Here is a 21517-nt window from a genome sequence, read left to right on the forward strand (position 1 = left end):
TCCAAAGTGGGGAAGAGGTGAAGATAGCTGTGAGAGGAACCCAAGGTGCCTGAAGCATCTGTCAGACTACTCCAGATGGGATTCGTGCTGCCAGCCAAGGAGGACTTACAAATATGTTAGTTCAAAGGGGATGGATGAATTCTCTATTTATGGTCCCAAGGCTCCTTGGATTCAGGTTATTATTGTAAAGTTAAGGCTTCCTCAGCTGCTCTCTGCTTCTCTGACACCTGATTCCCAGACTTTGGGACTAAGAAGATGAACTCTGTTGCTTCTGTTCTGCTCAGACTCTTGTTTTTAAACATGTGTTGTTGAAAAAGAGAAAATTCCGTGCTAGCTGCGCTGAGTTGAGAAGCTAGGGAAAAGGTCTTCAGCGTTGGTTTATAACTGCGGTATCAAGAGAAGAGCTGACCTTCTATTAATTTCTCTGCTCAGGGTGCTTATCAGTTCACTTCCATCAGTAAAGTTAGAAGGTGTACCCCAGAGCCTTACCAGAGGAGAGTCCTCTGCTGGGTAAATGTGTGATGCTGTCACAAAGCGGTGCTGCCTCTCACTTGCCTGGGCGTTCCGAACCTCTCTGGTCTATGAACATTCCTTCCTAACTTGCCACTTGGTGCTGACAGCCGGGGAGCACAGAGCCTGGAGTAGCAGCAGGCGGAGGGGGTGGAGGGCCGTGGGGATGGTGGACGGATGTTGCACACACTGGTGGACCTGGGGCTTCCCGGCTCCTGGCTCTAGCTGCTGGGGCTGTGCTGTGGGGGCCAAGCAGTGGCAGGAGCAGCCGACCCTGGACAGTGCTTGTCAGAGGCCTGTTGTGGCCTCTCTGTACCAACGAGCTTTGCCAGCCAGTCTCAGTTTCCACCTCCATTAAGACTTGAGTTGACTTCTTAACTGTAAGCCTTGAAATTTTGGATAATGCATGTATTATAAATATATACACTATTAGCTACTATCAGTATAGAACAGAGTTCTTAAACAATTTTTCTTGAACTTAAATTTTCTGAGCAAACTCTTTTGGAAGCTGTTCTTGACTTGTTAATGCTGTCTAGATTACACATAGAGGTTTGCGTTTTGCAAGCTTTGCATTTAATACCAAGGAGCCAAGCCCAGTCAGTCCTGATGCTGGAGCTTGTTTTGTGGGGGTACAGGTCAGCACTGGCCTGGATTCTGGACCTGATAGCCTCTTGTCGCCTGTGAGACTTCAGCAAGTTCCTTAACTGCGCTGAAATTCAGTTTCTTTATCTAAAACATAGGATAATACTGTCCTTCCAGGACAGATGTGAGAGGTGGCTCAGTTGGCATAGCCTGCACCTTCAGTCCCTGGTGGCTCAAATGGTAAAGCATCTGCCTGCAAGGTAGGAGACCCGGGTTTGATCCCTGGGTTGGAAAGATCCCCTGGAGAAGGAAATGGCAACCCACTCCAATATTCTTGCCTGGAAAATTCCATGGATGGAGGCGCCTGGTATGCTACAGTCCATAGGGTCGCAAAGAGTTGGACATGACCAAGTGACTTCACTTTCTTTTCAGTATTCTGACAATGACCATGATGATACCATTCCTGATGAGACTTTCCCAGAAAGACTTGTAGGAACTCACATGAATAAGCTGCGCATGTAGGGTTTAGGAGACGAGGCTGTTTTTCTTCGAAGATGAGATGGGGTTTGGTTGGAGACCCTTTTGTGTGTAAACCTGCCCTGGACCAATTGCCCTCACATAGCTTCCAAATTGTTCACAGGGGCTGCTGGATGAGGGAAGTGGGGGCTAAGTGGCCCCTTCACCACTTCTAGGGAATGGCACTGAGTGTATATGACCTGCAGAAGGCCAGAGGGCAAGTGGAGTCATCTTTATGAATGAAACAGTACACTGTGGTTTTCCTCCTAGTGAGGTTCTTGAAGTTGAATGAGCCAGGTCCTCAGCTTCTGTGTTTAACTCTCCATGAGTAAATGTGTAGCTGTACCTGTACCTTCTCCTTCCAGGCTCAAAATGTGAACACAGCATCCCTATTATATCCTCTGTTCTCTGCCAGGTTTGGACCACCCTAAGCAGCTGGAATCATTTTGGAGCCTTGGATTACAAGGATGAAAACCCACTCTGTAGTCTTCAGCTCATCACTGAGCAGTGGGGCAAGCAGGTGTCTCCTCCAACTGTCAGAGGCAGTGGTGAGACAACTTTCCATGCCAACAATGATGGGCCAGCGGTCATCTTCCCTGGTGGGACTGGACCCAGGCTGCAGATGTTCCCTCTGAGAAACTCCGACTCTGGGGCCACACCTTTTTCTGTTTGATCAGCCATGAAGTGCAGTTCTTTTAATGCAGTCAAAAGCCTCTTCTCCAGCTCAATCAGCATTGCTATTCATTGGTTAATTTTTAAAAGGCAGGGAATCTGTGAAATCCTATAAATTGTAAACATATACAATAAACATTTTATTTTAACTTATGCGTATAAGCATCAGGTGTGAGGGGAGCCCTGGCCTGGCTCACAGGACCACAGTGACACATATCATCCACCAGGGATGATAAATAGTGCAGTAGTGACCTTGCCCCTGGTTGAAGTGGACTAAATGGACTGAAGTGACATATTTCCCATCTCTAGTGAGTCCTGCCAGCTGCAAGCTTTTCTGTCAGAAGGAAATTTTCTGAACGAGTTAGGTTTGAGGAAGGCTATAAATTACCTAATATGCAAAAAATTGTATTGTTGTTGTTTTTAAATTATTGTTATTGGTAACAGAAGCTTTTTTCTCAATTGTTTTTAGACCTTTTTAAATTTTCTTATCACAAAGTAATACATGTTCTTTGCAGACAACTAAAGAAAATAGTATGGAAATTTGTGGCATAAAAAACAGAAGTTACCTAAAATTCCATCCTCGAGAGAGCTACCCATGGTAACAGTTTATTATATGCATTCAAATTTCTATATGTACATATCATTTTAAAATAAAAATAGGCTCACATGACACATTGCTATTATGGTGACTGCTTTTTCCCCCCAGACTTCTCTGTCCTTCACCATCTCCTGGGGCTTGTTCAAACTCATATCCACTGAGTCAGTGATGCCATCCAACCATCTTTATCCTCTGTCGCCCCCTTCTCCTCCAGCCCTTAGTGTTTCCCCGCATCAGGGTCTTTTCCATTGAGTCTGCTCTTTGCATCAGATGGCCAAAGTATTGGAGCTTCAGCTTCAATCCTTCCAATGAGTATGCAGGGTTAATTTCCTTTAGCATTGACTAGTTGGATCTCCTTGCTGTTTAAGGGACTCTCAAGGGTCTTCTCCAATACCACAGTTCAAAAGCATTAATACTTCAGCACTCAGCTGTCTTTATGGATGTTCTCACATCCATACATGACTGCTGAAAAAATGATAGCTTTGACTATAGAGACCTTTGTCGGCAAAGTGATGCCTCTGCTTTCTAATACACTGTCTAGGTTTGTCATAGCTTTTCTTCCAAGAAGCAAGCATCTTTTAATTTCATGGCTGTAGTCATGGTCTGCAGTGATTTTGCAGCCCAAGAAAAAAAATCTGTCACTGCTTCCACTTTTTCCCCATCTATTTGCCATGAAATGATGGGTCTGGATGCCATGATCTTAGTTTTTTGAATGCTGAGTGTTAAGCCAGCTTTTTCACTCTTCTCTATCACCCCCATCAGGAGGCTCTTCAGTTCCTCTTTGCTTTCTGCCATTAGAGTGGTATCATCTGCATATCTGAGGTTGTTGATATTTCTCCTAGCAATCTTGATTCCAGCTTCTGCATCATGCAGTCCAGCATTTCACATGATGTGCTCTGCATATAAGTCAAATAAACAGGGTGACAATACACAGCCTTGACATACTCCTTTCCCAATTTGCAACCCAACCATTATTCCATGTCCAGTTCTGTTGCTTCTTGACCTGCATACACGTTTCTTAGGAAACAGGTAAAGTGGTCTGGTATTCCCATCTCTTTTAGAATTTTCCACATTTTGTTGTGATCCACACAGTCAAAGGCTTTAGCATAGTCAATGAAGCAGAAGTAGATGTTTTTCTGTATTTCCCTTGCTTTCTCTATGATCCACCGAATGTTGGCAATTTGATCTCTGGTTCCTCTGCCTTTTCTAAACCCCATCTGGAAGTTCTTGGTTTGTGTACTACTGAAGTCTAACTTGAAGGATTTTGAGCACAGCCTTACTAATGTGCAAAATGAGCACAAATGTATGGTAGTCTGTACATTCTTTGGCATCTCTAGATGTCTAGAATGAGCATAAACCAACCCCAGAGAATCAACATGCCTTGATCATACAATTTCTAACTTGAAATAGGCCTACCAACACCAGCTCCTGATCAGAAAGGGCAGGCACAGTTTATGAGACCTCAGGAAAAATGGAGGCATAGTACAGGGCCCAGTTGTTGAAGCCTAGCTTGAAGGATTTTGAGCATTATCTTGCTTGCATGTGAAATGAGTGCAATTATGCAGTAGCTTGAACGTTCTTTGGCGTTGCCCTTCTTTGTGATTGGAATGAAGACCGACCTTTTCCAGCCCTGTGGTCACTGCTGAGTTTTCCAAATTTGCTGACATATTGAGTGCAGCACTTTCACAGCATCATCTTTTAGGATTAGAAAAAGCTCAGCTGGAATTCTGTCACCTCCACTAGAAACTATTGTGGTGTGATTTACATAGCATAAAATTCATCCATTGCAAGTGTACCATCTCTGCCTCACTTTTTTACCATTGTATTCCATTGTATAACTTACATGTAACCCCTCGCCTACTGATAGACGTTTACCACTTAAATTTTACACTCTTGCAGACAAAACGGCAATTTTTGCACAGAGTTTTGGATATTTGTGTGAGTGTAGCTATAAAAGAAAATCCTAGAAATGTATTTTCTGGACTACAGTGTATAAATATTGAAAATCAAAGCAGAAAATTACCAAAACATCGGCTGTAACTTTATAAGTGATCTGTGAATTGATAGGAAGAAAATGACACACATCTTTGTCCACCAGGAGATTAAATGAAGTTCATAAACGTACTTGCCAAGAAATCCAGTTAGCAGTGCAGTCACAGCGAATCCCTGATTTCCCTGAACCTGGAGGACCCCCAGCTCCCCAGGGACTCTGGCTCACAGAGTAGAGTCCTTCTAGGAGAACCCATTCCTGTATTCTTGGGGCTTTTCTCAGTGTTCAGAGGGAACTCGCACTACCCATCAAGCCCTCATTAGGCATATTTATAGCTCTGCAGCTCCTCCTGCTTCTGACATCACACTCAGCATCCTGGAAGCCTCTTCATTCACCTCCAGCAGCTTCTGTAGTATCTCTGCCTCTAGCATCCTTGGTCCCCGGAGGCTCTGGTCACTGTGACCCTTCTGACATGCATTTAATGATCGTGGGGACCAGGATCAGAGATCCACTTCCCCACATTTCCCTAGTGGTTGTACTGTTTACTTTACTTTTTCTGCTCTTTAACTGAGTGACTGTGTCCTAATATTCTCACTAAATGTTTTAATCTTTGCTAATTGGAGCAAGAATAATTAATTTGCATTTTTAAATTGGCCTTATTGGGTTGCATATCTTCTTGTGGGCTTATCAGCCTTTGGGCATTTCTTTCCATCCAGTGGTCCCCTGCGGAACTCTCCCATCCCTGCCGAGATCATCAGCATTAGCAGATGGCGCAGCCACTCTGATCCCAGGGAAGCTGTGCTTCTAATGAGGCCCCATGTTTAGAAGGTTAAGCATTTTTATTTGCTAGACAGTTTATTCTCTTATTTCTCTCTCAGCCTTTGGCAGGACCACTGTGTGGGAGGGTTAGAGGTAGATAGCTTAGAACCTAGGCTTTGTCTGTCCAGTAAGAGTCCTTACAAAAAGTGTTCATGAGCACTTAAACTGATTTCAAACCCGGAGTGCCTGGTTCTTGCATCTAAGACCAAATATGAGGCCTTGACGGGCCGGTTCATCCTGCCTTGTGGTTAGTTAGAAGGAAGAAAGCTTAGGGGTAGTGTCCTCTGGCAGTCTTGCTGGCAGATTACTTTGTCCAAAGCCAAATAAAAAGCTTAGCAATTTTGATCCTGTTTCAGGATTAATGGTTTATAAACTAGTCCTCTGGAAGGACTCATTGTGCAAATTCTTGGAACTTACCGAATTAAAAATAGATACCTGAAAGAAAAAAAAATAGATACCTGGACAGCCCTCAATAACTATGTCTTAAGTGACAGACTAGATGAATTCCTTTGTTCAACAAATACCTGTTGGGAGCCAGGTACCCTCTTGGGTGCTAGGAATGTGAGGATAAACAGAGCAGAAGGCCCTGGTCTTAAAGAGCTTACTTTCTAGTGGGGAGAAAAAACAATAGTCAGGAAAACACCTAAGAATTTCTGAGATGAGAACTATTAGTAATGTGAAGAGAATGGAACAGGAAAATGAGATTGAAGGATGGGGGCAATACAGGATGTGCACATCTCAGATAAGATGGTCAACAGGGGATTCCGAGGAGGTGACCTGGAAACTGGGAAAAGAGGGGCCTGACACTTGGCCAACTGGGAGCAAACTGGGAAAAGAGAATTCCAGACATTTTGAAAATGCAGCTGTGGCAAGATGGAGCCTGGTGAGCGTGGTATGTAGTGAGAAGGCCAGAATGGCCAGAGGGGATGAGGGGAGGAGGTCAGGGAGGCAGGTGTAGCCATGAGTCATGTGTTCCCTGGGCCTTGAGATGGAGCCTCTGTTTTACTCTTCTGCTGTGGGAAGGCTTTGTGTTTGTTTTGTTGTTTTTAAAATTCTTTTAAAGTACACAGCTCTAAGGTATAAAGTTTGACTTTTGACAGATTTGTTTGCCATGGGAGTTTTAGGTGAAGAGTGACATAATTTTATGTTTATGTTTAATTATATATTTTTTTGAGACTTCCACAAAGAGCTCTGTGGAGGATGGATAGATGGATGGATGGATGGATGGACAGACAGACCAGCAAACAATAGTCTTTTTTTTTAATTAATTAATTTATTGTCTGCATGTAATCTTGTTTTGGCATGTGTGATCTTCAATCTTTGTTGCGGCTTGTGGGATCTTTAGCTGCGGCATGTGGGATCTAGTTCCCCCACCAGGAATTGAACTGGGGCCGCTTGTTGCTCAAGTGCAGAGTCCCAGCCATTGGATCACCAGGGAAGTCCCTGCAATAGTCTTCTTATGGAAAATAGTGTGACTCTCCAGTGGGACATGTAGAAAGAGCCGTTGCCGGTGGCCTTTGGAGCTGCTGCTCTGCCATCTGTGTCCCAGGTAAAGACTAGGAGGTAGGGCAGGAGTGGTGGGTGTGAAACCCACAGCCATGGGCAGGTTAATTTTGGCTCAAGCCTGCAGGCTCTGCAGGTCCTCAGCAGCATTTGCACTGGTTTCTGCTCTGACAAGGTGTTCACTGGTCTTAGTGATCAGGTCCAGCCTGGGTTCTCCTGAGTGGGCCCAGCTGACTCAACCTCCTCTCTGAATCATGTGATTGAAGGGGTGATGGGGTTCACCGCGGGGGTGTGATTTCTGAGGGCTGTTAAAAAGGTCTCTTTTCAAAGATATCTTTTACATCAACCTGAAATTCCACCCCTAAAATATCTGGATTTTGAGTATGTGAGGGCACCCACAAGTTACTCCCTATCTGATGGGAGGCAGCGGAAGTTGACTGTACTGCTTCCCCCAGTGACAGTGGAAGGAGTGGGGTGTAAAGCAGGTAAGCCTGGAAGGTTTCTTGGGGACTGAGAGAGACCCAGGACCTGAGGCCCTATGTTCCGAGTAGACAGATCGGGGAGAGGCTGCACAGAGGCCCCTCGAGCCTGCTGTGGGAAGGGGGCAGCGGCCCTCGGGGATCACTGAAAAGACACTCAGCCCCCTTGCCCTCCCATCTCCTGACAGTGGTTCTGGGTGAGAGGAGACAAGTTCATCAGAGGCCTCTCACTCTGTGGGGGGAGTACCCCCAGCTGAACTCTGACCCAGCTCTCCTCACTGCAGCCGCCTTCTCAGCCAGCCCTCGGAGGAGAAGCACTGACCCGCTCTTCCTCCTGAGTCACAGCGTGATAACGGGGGTGTCATTCCATGGGGCTTCCTGAATCAGTCAGAGATGTGTCAATTCAAATTCTTTCCTCACTCTGACTCTAGAAGAAATTCTGCAGCAGTCCCTAATTGATTTCACGGTGCATTTCCCATCCTTAGCCAAGAGCAGCGTGAGATGTCTTGACAAGTACCAGACTTGACTTTTCCCCGGTGACCTTCAAAGCCTTTCAAGTTGGTCTGGAGTCCTCTTTCCTAACAGTCCTTCAGTGTTTCCTGAGCATGTCCTATGTTCCCTGCCTGTCTGTGGTGAGGCGGGAGGCCCAACCCTGCCTGTCTGTGGGCTGCTCCATCCTAAGCTGTGCCCTGCCACTCTGCGCAGGGTGTCCCTGTCACCGCTCTTTGGTGCTCACCTTTCAGAGCACCACAATCTGGAGAGTTCTTCCAGTGGCCGTCCTGTGGGGCTGATGGAGGCTGGTGGACCAGGGAACTGCAGCCTGCTGTAGCTTTGTTCTGGTCCCATGTGGGAAGTGCAGGCCAGAAGGAGATTTGAAACCAGCAGTACAGTGATGCAATGACTAGTGATCTTGGTTGTATTTAGATGATGGCATTTTAGGTAATTTCACTTTCTCTAGTTTCCAAATTTATCACAATGATTTATTATCTAAAAGAGAAAAGAAAGACTCTAGGGAGGCCCTGCATTCACAACTTATAGTCAGAGGAGTGCTTTCTTGCTGTGTGTAGGTAGGCCTTGCACCTGAAGATACATTCTTCGTCTGACCGTAGTACCTCTGCTCCTTCTTGCTGTGATGTGCTCAGTACCTGCTAAGTACAGAGCAGTTTTAAATACTGTCTTGCTAATGCTCTAGTGAGGTGAATGCTGTAATTTCTTCCATTTTATAGGGGGCAGATTGAGGCCCAGGAAGGCTAAAAGCTTTCTCTGGCCCCACCTAAGTTGCCAGTGTGAGGTTTTGAGCCCAGAGCTTGTACGCCGAGTGCTAAGCCGTCACTTCCTCTGGCCCGTGATGGGGCCTGGTGGGCTCTGCTCCATCTCTTCAGGCCAGCACCTGCTTCCTCCTTGGTGCTGAGCTGAGTGCGAGGGTGTAAACGCGAATAAGTTAAGGAGGTGTGTCTGCCTCCTTAACTAACTGTCTAGGGAGAGAGAGAAACAGACGGATCCTTAGCATAGATGTGAGGTGTTAATCCGAGGGTGTTCATAGGCGACTTTGGGGAGCCAGAGGGAGGAAGGAGGCTTAGCTCAGTCACAAAGGAGGCATGTCTTAGAGTTGTCTGAACTAAATCTTAGAGTTATCCAGGAGAAGAAATATGGGGGCCCTCCCACACCAAAGGGACTGTGTGAGCGATAGCTAAGTTGGGAGATGCCAGACCATGGGACCTTGTGTTACCAGCTTGAAAAGTCACAGTTGTGTTCCCTGAGGAGAGGGAGATAGGGTGGACTCTGGAAGGTTTTAAGCAAGGCGTGGCATCTCAGCTCTCTCCAGCCACAGTGTGGGGGTGTTTAAGGGAAGAGGACCAGAGTCAGGAGGACACACTGAGGGCAGGAGATGGTCCTTGACCTCAGGGAGCCTCCAGGGCCCTCTCTGCCCTTGTGGTCCAGCCCTGCCAGAACCAGTGTTGTCTTGGATTCAGCATCCTCAGGAGATGGGCTCTGGAGTGAGGCAGGTGTAGATGCACACCCTGGTTGTGCCACTTTGGACCTTCAGCAGACCCTCTGACCTTACCTATCAAATGTGAATAATACATTTCACCATTGTCGTGAAGATAAGAAGTAATGATGTGAAATCCTGGACTGAATGCCTGATGCAGGGTAGTGGTGAGGCAGCCACACCACACATCCACTGCAGCTGTTTTGTTTTCATGTTGATCCTATGAAGTCGACAACGGAGGATGCTTAGACCCAGAGGAGTTAAGAGACTTGCTTCAAATAATAAAACTTTTGATAAAGCAGAGACTAGATTTCAGGTTATCCCTGAATGGACTACCTTTAGTTCCTTGCTGTAAGAATCACCTTTCTCTTCATTTCTCCTTGAAAGGTGGCACAGTTCAGTTCAGTTCACGTGCTCAGTCGTGTATGACTCTGTGACCCCATGGACTGCAGCACACCAGGCCTCCCTGTCCATCACCAACTCCTGGAGTTTACCCAAACTCATGTGCATTGGGTCGATGATGCCATCCAACCATCTCATCCTCTGTCATCCTCTTCCTCTCCTGCCTTCAATCTTTCCCAGCATCAAGGTCTTTTCAGATGAGTCAGTTCTTCACATCAGGTGGCCAGTATATTGGAGTTTTAGCTTTAACATCAGTCCTTCCAATGAATATTCAGGACTGATCTCCTTTAGGGTGGACTGGTTGGATCTCCTTGCAGTCCAAGGGACTCTCAAGAGTCTCCTCCAACACCACAGTTCAAAAGCATCAATTCTTCAGTGCTAAGCTTTCTTTGTAGTCCAACTCTCACATCCATACATGACTCCTGGAAAAACCATAGCTTTGACTAGATGAACCTTTGTTGGCAAAGTAATGTCACTGCTTTTTAATATGCTATCTAGATGTGTCATAGTTTTTTTTTCCAAATAGTAAGCATCTTTTAATTTCATGGCTGCGGTCACCATCTGTAGTGATTTTGGAGCCCCCCAAAATAGTCTGTCACTGTTTGCATTGTTTCCCCATCTATTTGCCATGAAGTGATGGGACCAGATGCCATGATCTTAGTTTTCTGAATGTTGAGTTTTGAGCCAACATTTTCACTCTCCTCTTTCACTTTCATCAAGAGGCTCTTTAGTTCTTCACTTTCTGCCATAAGGGTGGTATTATCTGCATATCTGAGGTTTTTTATATTTCTCCTGGCAATCTTGATTCCAACTTGTGCTTCATTCAGCCCAGTGTTTCTCATGATGTACTCTGCATAGAAGTTAAATAAGCAGGGTGACAATATACAGCCTTGATGTACTCCTTTCCTGATTTGGAACCAGTCTGTTGTTCCATGTCCAGTTCTAACTGTTGCTTCCTGACCTACATACAGATTTCTCAAGAGGCAGGTCAGGTGGTCTAGTATTCCCATCTCTTTCACAATTTTCCACAGTTTATTGTGATCCACACAGTCAAAGGCTTTGGCATAGTCAATAAAGCAGAAGTAGATGTTTTTCTGGAACTCTCCTGCTTTTTTGATGATCCAGCGGATGTTGGCAAGTTGATCTCTGGTTCCTCTGCCTTTTCTAAATCCAGCTTGAACATCTGGAAGTTCACGGTTCACGTATTGCTGAAGCCTGGCTTGGAGAATTTTGAGCATTCCTTTGCTAGCGTGTGTGATGAGTGCAATTGTGTGGTAGTTTGAGCATTCTTTGGCATTGTTTTCTTTAGGATTGGAATGAAAACTGACCTTTTCCAGACCTGCGACCACTGATGAGTTTTCCAAATTTGCAGGCATATTGAGTGCAGCACTTTCATAGCATCATCTTTATGATCGAAATAGCTCAACTGGAATTCCATCACCTCCACTAAATTGTCCTAGGCTAGCACTTGGTCACTCGGCCACACCCAGCTGCAGGGGAGGCTGATAATGCAGTCTATATGCTAGCAAAGGCATTTCCTTAGAAAGAGAGGGTTCAGGGGGGTTTGGGGGGGGTGGTAAACAACAGACTTCCTCAGTGTCTTCCTGGAATTTTCTGCCCAGAAGACACTGAGTACATCTGGGGTTTTCACACCACTAGGGGGCGTTAAAGAGGCTCGGCTGTTGGGGTGATCATTTATAATTTAGAGAAAGTGCAGACATACTTCTAGGCTCTTCCTTGACTCCTGGTGAGGATGGATTTACTCACCCCCACCCCCAGGAGTTTCTGTCCTTTGGGATTGGAGTCCTGGGCACTTAGAACCAGCAGTGTAGTTTGAGGTTACTGAAAGAGCCACCTGTCTCAGGTGGCTTGTATGTCACCCCGGCTCCACTGCTAAGGACCTGGTGATCTGGGACACATCACCTCTTCCCCCACCATTTCCCTCACCCTTTATGCTGAGAGTGTTGGCCCCACCAGAACCCTTCTGGCTGTGACTCAGAGTTCAAACTGCCTAGTTTATTCAGCAATCCCCAGCTGGCACTTGGTGGGGGCCGCTTTGCCGCTGGACTTGCTGTAGAGTTGGAGATGGGGTTGCTTGCTATTTGTCCCAGTAAACAGTCAGTTACCTTTGACAGGAAGCCTGTGTTGCATGAGGCCCTGGGCCATGGTACAGTTTGAGAAATGAGGCCATCAGAGGTATTATCCAGGTCAGCAGCCTGTCACTGGGTAGAGGGCTCCAAAATTATGGATTTTTTTCCTGGCTGCAGGTCACTGGAAGGAGAGTGTTTGCTTTCAGGAAAGAACAAGAAAGCAAGAGCTCACAGTCTCTGGAGCTCCACCACCCCAGAGAGTAGAAGCCTGCTCACACAGACCCAGGATCTCACACAGGGACTAGTGATTTCGTGGTCCCAGGGAAAAGCCTGTGACTGATTTCCATAGCCTGTGACACGGCACTGCTCAGGATGTCTTCTGTTATATCACTTTGTAAAATGCCAGACCTTCAAGTGGCCACTGTGTGGTCTGCGATCACCTTCCAGCTTTAAGATTATAATTTCAGTCATAAAAATACAAACATTCCACATGTTTTATATTGTAATTGAATTGCCTCGGTGGATTTTCCTGGCCAAGAGAAACTCTCTGCCAAGAAGCCTGCGCCATTCATGAGCCTCTTTCTGTACTGTGTTCACAGCAAGGGATGACTTTATACCCTCATCGTGCTGGTTTGGGAAATACCATGAGGTAAAGAGTGGCACAGGGGAATGCCACCTCCTGGGAACCATGTCTGCAGAAGCCCAGGTTGCCCCATCGTCGTTCAGCCTTGAACCCTGCTTTCTCTTGCCCTGGCAGTCAGGAGCCTCTTACTGCCTCTTACACGCCTCTCACTCTCCTTCCCTCAGGCTGCGCCCGGCTTGGACCACACATCTCTCTTAAATTGTGTGGTTTAATTTCAAAACGGTTGCACTTTTTACTACTCAGTTTCTAAGTAGAACTGCAGCTGCTCTGTGGAAATTATTTCTCTTCTAATTCCTGTGGTTTTACTTTTAGTGCCACCTCGTATGTCTTCTTCCCTGTGACATGAAACACCCTATATAAAATCCTAGCTCTCTTCCTCCACTCCGTGAGTCCTTGGAGCACCAGCTGGACAAGGCTCCAAGGAGGATGGGGAAAGGGGGTGCCTAGGTCCTGTCCTCTAGGTGCTGACGCAGAAAGTTGTCTGCAGAACCACGTGACAGCATTACGTGAGCAGTGATGAGGCTGCCGGTGTGGAACAGGTAGAATCCAATCACCCCTACTGCCTTCCAGTGGTGTGGCACCAAAAGCACGAAAACTTCTAGAGCGTGACCACTGTGCCCTGGTCATCTCAGGGGAGGGTGTGAGCTGAAGCGCAGAGCAGCTGGGCAGAGAGGAGGGCAGGTGGGAGTCTTGCCAGCCCCACTTGAGCATGCCTGGGAGCCCATGTGCCCTGATGAGTGCCCTCTGCAGCCATGCTAGGGCTGTCTTTCAGTGACCACACCGTCAAAGCAAAAAGTTTCATAATACACAGTGCTGGCAGGGCTGTGGGGGAATGGGCACTTGTATGTGTTGCTATAGCCTCTCTGGAGGGCAGTATGATCCAGTCAGTTGTACATAAGCTTTGACGCAACAAGTTCGCCACTGGGAGTGAACCCCACAGGCAGGGGCAGCGCGCGGCATGGACGTTCGCTGCAGTGGCGCTTGTAGAACTGACTCGGAGATGACACAGCCACACCAGGGGATACCACATCGCTTCTGATCCAAGAAATGGAGCCACACGTACAGTAGGCGAAGCTCCAGGGGGCTCTTCAGCGAGAGCAGTGAGGGTCTGACTCTATGAAGTCTGAGACCATCTGTCTCTCTCTTTACAGAGACATCTTCTACTCACCAGCACGTCTTTGGAAGAACACACAAGACCCAGGTGACAGCGGTTGACCCTGAGAAGGAAAACAGAGGCAGTGGGATTTCAGATGGAAGGGAGCGTTTTGAAATCTGAATTTTTTTTTAAAAGAAGTAAAGGAATTCCCTGGCAGGCCAGTGGTTAGAATTCCACTCGTTCACTGCCAAGGCCTCAGGTTCAGTCCCTGACTGGGGAATTAAGATCGGCAAGCCATGCAGCATGGCCAAAAAAAGAAAGAGAAAAAGCTTAAAAATTGCTTTATTAGTTTTCTAGCAATGCCATAACAAATAATCACAAACTTCTTGGTTTAACATAATAGAAACTTATTCTCTCACAGTCCTGGAAGCCCAAAGTCCAGAATCAACATGTTGGCAGGATCACACCCGCCTCTAGGGGAGAATCCTTGCCTCTTCCACTTCTGGTGGCTTCTGGCGGCTCCTGTCTTCACAAGACCTTCTTCTCCTCTCTCATAAGAGTACTTGTAATCAAACTTAGGGCCCCCTGCTTAATCCAGGATTATCTCGTCTCAAGATCTTTAACTTAATTATGGTTGCAAAGACCCTTTTTCCAAGTAAGGTCACATTCACAGATATTGAGGATCAACCTGGATCATAGCAGCCCCCTTGTACTTTTTCCTTTTACATAAAGTCACATGACTGGTAGCAGAGACAGGACTCACAGTCCTCCTCCCTGGCTCTTGGCCCCTACTGCTTTTCTGGAGATGGGGCCCCATGCCTGTCTTCAGGATGTGTGTGCTGAAGGTAAGACAACCTGCCTGGGAGCCCCCGAGGGCCCTGTGTCCCGACGGCTCCATTTCTATCACCACTCTCCACGTCCTCAGTCTCTTCTTTGTCGCACAAAGGTCTCTGTCAGGTGCTGCTCCATCAACCTTGGGTTCCAAGTCCAGGGTCACTTCTTATCCTACCCTTAAGGTTTGCCTGCTTCCCCTCCACTAGCCCTCCAGCCTCAGGGGATGTTGGTGGATGTGCTGGAAAGGATGGATTGCATGCTGCTTTGGCCTCTCGCTCCCTCTGAGTTGTCTCCATCCTGCAGGAGCACTAGGAATTGAGAGAAGATGGATTGTCCCAGGGCTGTGCCTGAGAAGCTCTGTGGAGCCTCTGAGGGGGCAGCTGCCAGACCCCTGTGGCAAGCAAGCCTGTGTCCATGAGACTGGTTACCTTTCTCACCATCCATCAGGGACTCGGAGGCAGTTCTTTGTCTCTTCCCTGTAGAGAAGTGTGTCTCCCCAGTTTTCCGTTTCTCACCACCCCCAAACCGAAACCAGAAGTGCAGTGGAACCATGTAAGTTCCCAGCTCTGGAGTCCTCCTGGACTGTTTTCTTCCTCTCACACCACCCCCACCCCCCACCCTGTTGGCTCAGTGTTGAAGATACAGCCAGGAGCCCACCTCCTCTCGCCCTCTCCTGCTGCCAGCGGGCCGCGCCACCACCGCCTCATGCTGGGTTCTCATGGTGGTCTTTGCCTGCGCACTGCTCAGCACGGCACAGCAGGACTGCGGCCACAGCTGCCCTGCCCTGCTCCCACCGCCTGCTCGCTGTGGGCAGAGGGGAGCCTTCACCCTGGGAGACCCACCTCCTGTCCCGTACTTCCCGCAGTCCCTGGCCTCAGCCTTCTGCCTGATGGCTCTTTCGCAGACACGGGTGATTCCAGAGAGTGATGATCACCTGCCAGGCCTCCTCAGCCGCCCCTGCACACCCGCTTCCCAGGCCCCTTTGCTTCTTTCCTGCTCTCCTCCACTCTTGCTCTCTGACATGCTATGTGTTTACTCCTCTCTCCCCACCTGAGTGTAAGGAAGATGGAAATTTTTGTTTATTTCATCTCCTGCCAAACGGACCCTCTCACACAGCATGCCCCTCAGTGAAACAGGGATGGGTGAGCAGGTTCTTCTGTTCTTGTCCAAATTAGATCTGGAGTAGCTTTCTTAATGTCTTCATTTACTTAAATATATCAGAGTCTAAAATATATATATTTTATTCCCTATATATATTTATTCCCTATATTATTTTATTCCCTATATATATTTATATATATATATTTATTCCCTGTATTATTTTATTCCCTATATATATTCATATATATATATTTATTCCCTATATATATTATATATATACTTATTCCCTATATATATTTATATATATATTTATTCCCTGTATAATATTATTCCCTATATATATTTATATATATATTTATTCCCTATATATAATATATATATTTATTCCCTATATATTTATATATATATTTATTCCCTGTATTATGTTATTCCCTATATATTTTTATATATATATTTATTCCCTATATATATTATATATATATTTATTCCCTATATATATTTATTCCCTGTATTATTTTATTCCCTATATATATTTATATATATATATTTATTTATTCCCTATATATATTATATATATATTTATTCCCTATATATACTCTAGGGAAGTGGGGTGGAGAGGGAGAGGGAGAAAGCAGGAGAACCTGGATGCACTCTGCCTCCCGCCAGGGGCGCTCCCGGGCGTGGATGGCCTGCACACGCGCTTCCTCTCCCTTTCTTGTTGCAGAGCCCAGCTGTGAGTCACAGCACTTTTCCCCGTTTTGCTGCGTTAGTACAAGTCTCTGATGGGGTTGGCTTTTTTTTTTTTTTTTAATAAAAGCAGTATGAACATGGAAGATTGTTAAACCATTCAGAATGATATAAAAAGTCTACTCCCTGATCCATAATTCCTTTCATCAAAGGGAGCCCTCGTTAACAGTCATTTAACATTAATCCTAGGGGAAAAAAACAACCCATGGGTAATATCAGCATAAATGTATATTTTTAAAAACATGGATCTGAACAGAATCATGGTAGGCGTATTATTCTGTTACTTGTTAATATAATTTGTTGATCTTTCCGTATTAATCCATGCAGACATACCTTGTTTCTAGCAACTGCCTGGTGGTGTGTCGTAGTGTGATGTGTATGCTTGACCCCTTATTGGTGGTGTTGGCTTCTTCCTGGGCTTTTGTTACGGCACTATCACAGTGAAGACCTGTGCATCTTGGCACATGCCGCAGTAAGACTTGTTCAGTATGTGCCTGGCCATGCACTGCAGGTTAAGGGGCTGTGGGCATCAACAGTCTTGATGGTTAATGCCAGATTGCCCTGTGAATGCAGGCACTGGTTCATTCTTCTAGAGTGTGTTTTCCTCCCAGTTTTTTATTTCAGAAAATGCCAGACCCATGGAAAACGTCTCAGTAACGATTTCATGAATACTGAAACATCCTTCCCCTGGGTTTACCAATTACTGTGTTGCCCTGTGTATTGGTGTGCTAAGACTGCCAGAACAAACTACCACAGAATGGGTGGATTAAACAACCAAGATTTTTCCCTCACAATTCTAGAGGGTGAAAGTTCAGGTCAAGGTGCTGGCCAGCTTCGTTTCTCCCGAGGCCTCTCTCCTTGGCTTGAAGGTGGCTGTCTTCTCACTGTGTCCTCTCATGGTCACCCCTCTGTGTGTGTCCTAATCTCTTTTCCTTATAAGGACACCAGGCATGGTGGGTTAGGGTCCACCCATGTGACTTTGCCTTACCTTTATTATCTTTTTTAAGGTCCCATCTGCAAATAGTCACATTCTGGGGGTCTGGAGGTTATGACTTCTTCGCATGAATTGGGCATGTGGGAGGAGGAATACAGTTTGGCCCATAACATGGTATTTGCTTCTTTTTATTTTTTATATATCATATTAATAGAATTACAAATACTTAATATAGAATCATCACTTACATTTGTTTTATTTATCATGTATAATTATAAGGCTTCCACATTATAAATTATGATATATCTATTATATATAATTAGTTTATATAACATAATTTCCCCCTAAACCACTTAAAGGTAAATTGCACCCATTCTGGTGCTTCAGCACGTCTCCCAAGAATGAGGGTGTTCTCTTTGGTTGTTTTAACATCCCTTATTTTATGCTGTTAGGGACAGATTCCCCTGAGATGAGCCAGTGAGCAGGAGGTACCCCGGTCCTGCCTGTGGGCCTTCCCTCCAGACGGCTTGTCCTGGCCCGGCCCCCTCCACCTCTCTTTCCTGAGCCCCCAGCCCTTCAGTGAGCCGCGAGGTTGCTCACTGAACCTCTGGGCCTCCCTCAAACTCCAGATTCCGAGGCCTTGTTGATGTTTTAGATCTGAGATGTCAGTGGGGTGACAGAACTCCTCACAATTTCACTTGCTTTTTGGTCTATCAAAATGTCTCTAAAAACACCAGAAGTTTCTTTTATGTGGATAGGTAATCCTTGCTTTGCAGACTGGGGGCTGCCTGTATTTATTTAGAGAAGTAGGGCTTATTGATTCGGCACCGGTGGTTTCTCCCTCACTGCCTCTTTCCTCTTTGTGTATCCTCACTGCAGCTTGGGACTCTGCCAGAAGTCGATTCTTTCATGCTACCATCGTGTCTATTTCTTCCTCAGTACTTTGTGTAGGAAAACCCCATACATATGGCACTTGCATTGTTTGTTTTAGTCGAGTCATTGTGGAAATAGCCTGCCTGGGGCTTCAGCGGAGGACAGGACACTTAGAACATTTTTGCTCCCATCTGTATAAGCGGTTGTGTCTGCAGACCCGCCTGAGGTCAAGATGTCAGCCTGGGGAGCCCTTTGCCATCCATCGTGGTTAGGCTGTTGCTGAATGAGCACCCTGCCCCCACTGTCCTGGGGCTGGGAGGGCCCCTGCCTGTTTCCTGGGGCTTTGCTTAGTCCATCCTGCCCTCAAAAAGCCGCCATCTATACCATTCAGAGGTGGTTTTCCACCTCTGTATCGTTCTGTGTCTTTGCCTCTGTTGAGCTCTCTTCCTTGGCTTTTCCTTTCCTGCCGAACTCATTCCAAGCTCCATGGCCTGACACTGAGGACCCTCCCTCCTCTAGCTCCTGCTCAGCCTGTCTTCCAGGTTACCTGCTGTATTAAAGTGTTAGTCACCCAGTCGTGTCTAACTCTTTGTGACCCCATGGACTATAGTCTGTCAGGCTTCTCTGTCTGTGGAGTTCTCCAGGCAAGAATGCTGGAATAGGTTGCCATTCACTTCTCCAGAGGATATTCCCGACCCAGAGTTGGAACCCATGTCTGCTGCATTGCAGGCAGATTCTTTACCATCTGAGCCACCAGGGAAGCCTGAGCAAGTACCCTGACTCAGTGGTATGAACACTGAGTGTGCTGAGGATCCCCAGCTTATTAAAGGCACTTTGCTTCCTTATCACTGTGGCAAGCTACTGAATATCTGCTCTTTTTTTTCTCTTTAGTCAAACGCTTCAGAGAACCAAAGCATGAAAGACGACCATGGAGGATATGGTGGGTATTTAAATATTAACTCATTCCTAGAATACTTTTGACTATTTTGAGGTTTTTTGAGGGGGTGGAGGGAGCATGGAATATGAGCAGTTATACATAGCATAAAGTGTTGAAATCCATTAGTCTGGTTTATCATCATGAGCTGTGCATTATATGAAAGTACTTTTGTTTCTCCAGATAAATGTTGAGCCCACGATAGGGTTAGTGACAGCCAGATGGTGGTACTTCTGTCATCACTCTGCTGTCCAGTTTTAGGAAAAGGAAGATGACACAGATGTGTCTATCCACACTGCAGGCTTTGTTAGTTATGTCTCCCTGTCGATGGACTATGTTAAATCCTTGAATTCTCTATGTGTAAGCAAAAAACTAATCTAAATGTGGAGATGAGTCAAATATACCGTGTATATGCTCCTCTCATCAAAACTATAGTCTTTCTTAATCCTAGGATGACCTTGTGGCAGCAGTTTTTCCTTCTAAATATGCTGGTGAAATACTCAGACGTAGCCTCCAAAGACAAAACTCCAAAAAACTTAAATTACTCACAAGGCAACAGGCAGCTCCTCAGGACAACATGATGCCCTCAAGAAGCTATCGTTCTTGCACCTATCCTAACCATAGCAACTTTCCCTCCAAAGGAAACTTGTGAGAAATCTCTGTGGTGAAGGCCCTTTACATTTTACTGTACATTTTAGCCGTACTCTTGATTGATCTTCAGTACATTGTTTCTGAATGTTGATTATCTTCTCTCAAGTCTTGAGTATCTAGGTTGGGCAGGGGGCCTGGGGGAACATGGACTTGAGTTTTCCACATGGTCCCCTTTGGCAGCTCCTATTTACCATGATTTTAGGAAATGATTTTCAAGCCTCAGTTGCAGGGTTGGTCTGGATAATCTCTTAGGTCCATTCCAGCCCTGAGTCCCATGCCCATCATCCCGTCAGTGGCCTGACCAGTTCTGAAGGCCCAGCCTGGGAGGCTGAGAGAAGCAGCCACAATCCAGAGGGCCCTCAGCCATGAACTGCAAGTGGTCCTCAAGTGCTCATGATTGAAGAGAGGCTGAGGGCCTATGTTGTCTTCACCATGCTCCTGCCATGTGTCCCAGAGACTACAGAACTTGTTTTTTCTTTTCTAAAACTCCTCTCCTCTATCCCGGGATTGGCAAGTTATAGCCCACAGCCTCAACCTAGCCACTGTCTGTCTCCACAAGTAAAAATGTCATTGGGGTTCTAGTGACCCTGGCTGCCCTTGTGCTGCAGCAGCAGAGTGCATAGTCACGCAGAATACGATGACCCTCACAGCCTAAAATATCTATCCTCAGACCCTTCACAAGACCGCATGTCCACCTGGGTCCCGCCCATTGTTTAAGCTGCAGCATCTGAAGGTTGCTCAGGTTTCTGGCAGTAGTGCTGGATTCATGCAAGTCTTGTTAAGCTCGCATGTCATTGAGTTTGTGCAGTTGTGAAGTCAGTTGGGTGCTCTTTAAAGTAGAAGCACCTTGGACCTCATCCAAAGCTTTGATCTAGCATTTTGTTTTGAAGTAACGAAAAGGTAGAGACACATATTTTAAATGTGTTTTGTGTGTTTAAATCTGTGTTATCAGTCAGCGGCCTTTCAGGAATGCACTGTTACTGGTGGTTTTGAAAGGTAGCCGAAAGGCCAAGCCAGAGTTAGTACTAGCGCCCCCAGAGGAGGGGACTAGTAATTGGAAGGTGGAGTCTCCCCAGCAGCTGTTTTTTTCTTATTTCAGACTTAATGTTTTCCCCAAATTGGATATTACCCTCCTGTCAGAGTGATAACAAGTGCCAATTCTGTTTTGTACAGGTTTTTAGACACTTCCAAACAAGCCATAGGAATGCTGTTCATCCATTTTGCAAATGTATACCTAGCAGATCTCAATGAAGAGGACCCTTGTTCACTGTAAGTGGACCGTATTTGAGTGCAAACATCACCTGGCCCTCCATGCCTTTCCTTCTGTTGCCAGTCATGTTCCCTTTGGCTTGGGGAGGGGGCAATTCCCCTTCATCCCCTGTTCCCCTCTGAGAAATCGTCATGTGCATGCTGAGTGTTAAAGTTTTGCCCAGTGATGGTGGCCCTGTGTACTGACTTTCTGCTTATCAACCTAAGTTCTATCCCTTGGCCTCCTAGTGCCCTTATGTCTCCCAGTTTCCAAGAAGCCCTTGCACAGCAGCTTGGAAGGCGTG

The 21517-nt window shown here is 46.2% G+C and overlaps 1 protein-coding gene across 1 annotated transcript in view; it reads left to right on the forward strand.

Moving 5' to 3' along the window:
• The window catches only part of STIMATE (STIM activating enhancer), a 55805-nt gene that overhangs the window by 18550 nt on the left and 15738 nt on the right, over positions 1-21517 (forward strand). Inside the window, exons 2-3 of the mRNA XM_065933502.1 lie at positions 19271-19319; positions 21138-21233. Of these exons, the coding sequence (XP_065789574.1) occupies positions 19271-19319; positions 21138-21233 (145 nt within the window). The remainder of the gene's footprint in view (positions 1-19270; positions 19320-21137; positions 21234-21517) is intronic.

Source organism: Muntiacus reevesi, chromosome 4 (assembly GCF_963930625.1).
Source record: "Muntiacus reevesi chromosome 4, mMunRee1.1, whole genome shotgun sequence".
NCBI classification, from domain to species: domain Eukaryota; kingdom Metazoa; phylum Chordata; class Mammalia; order Artiodactyla; family Cervidae; genus Muntiacus; species Muntiacus reevesi.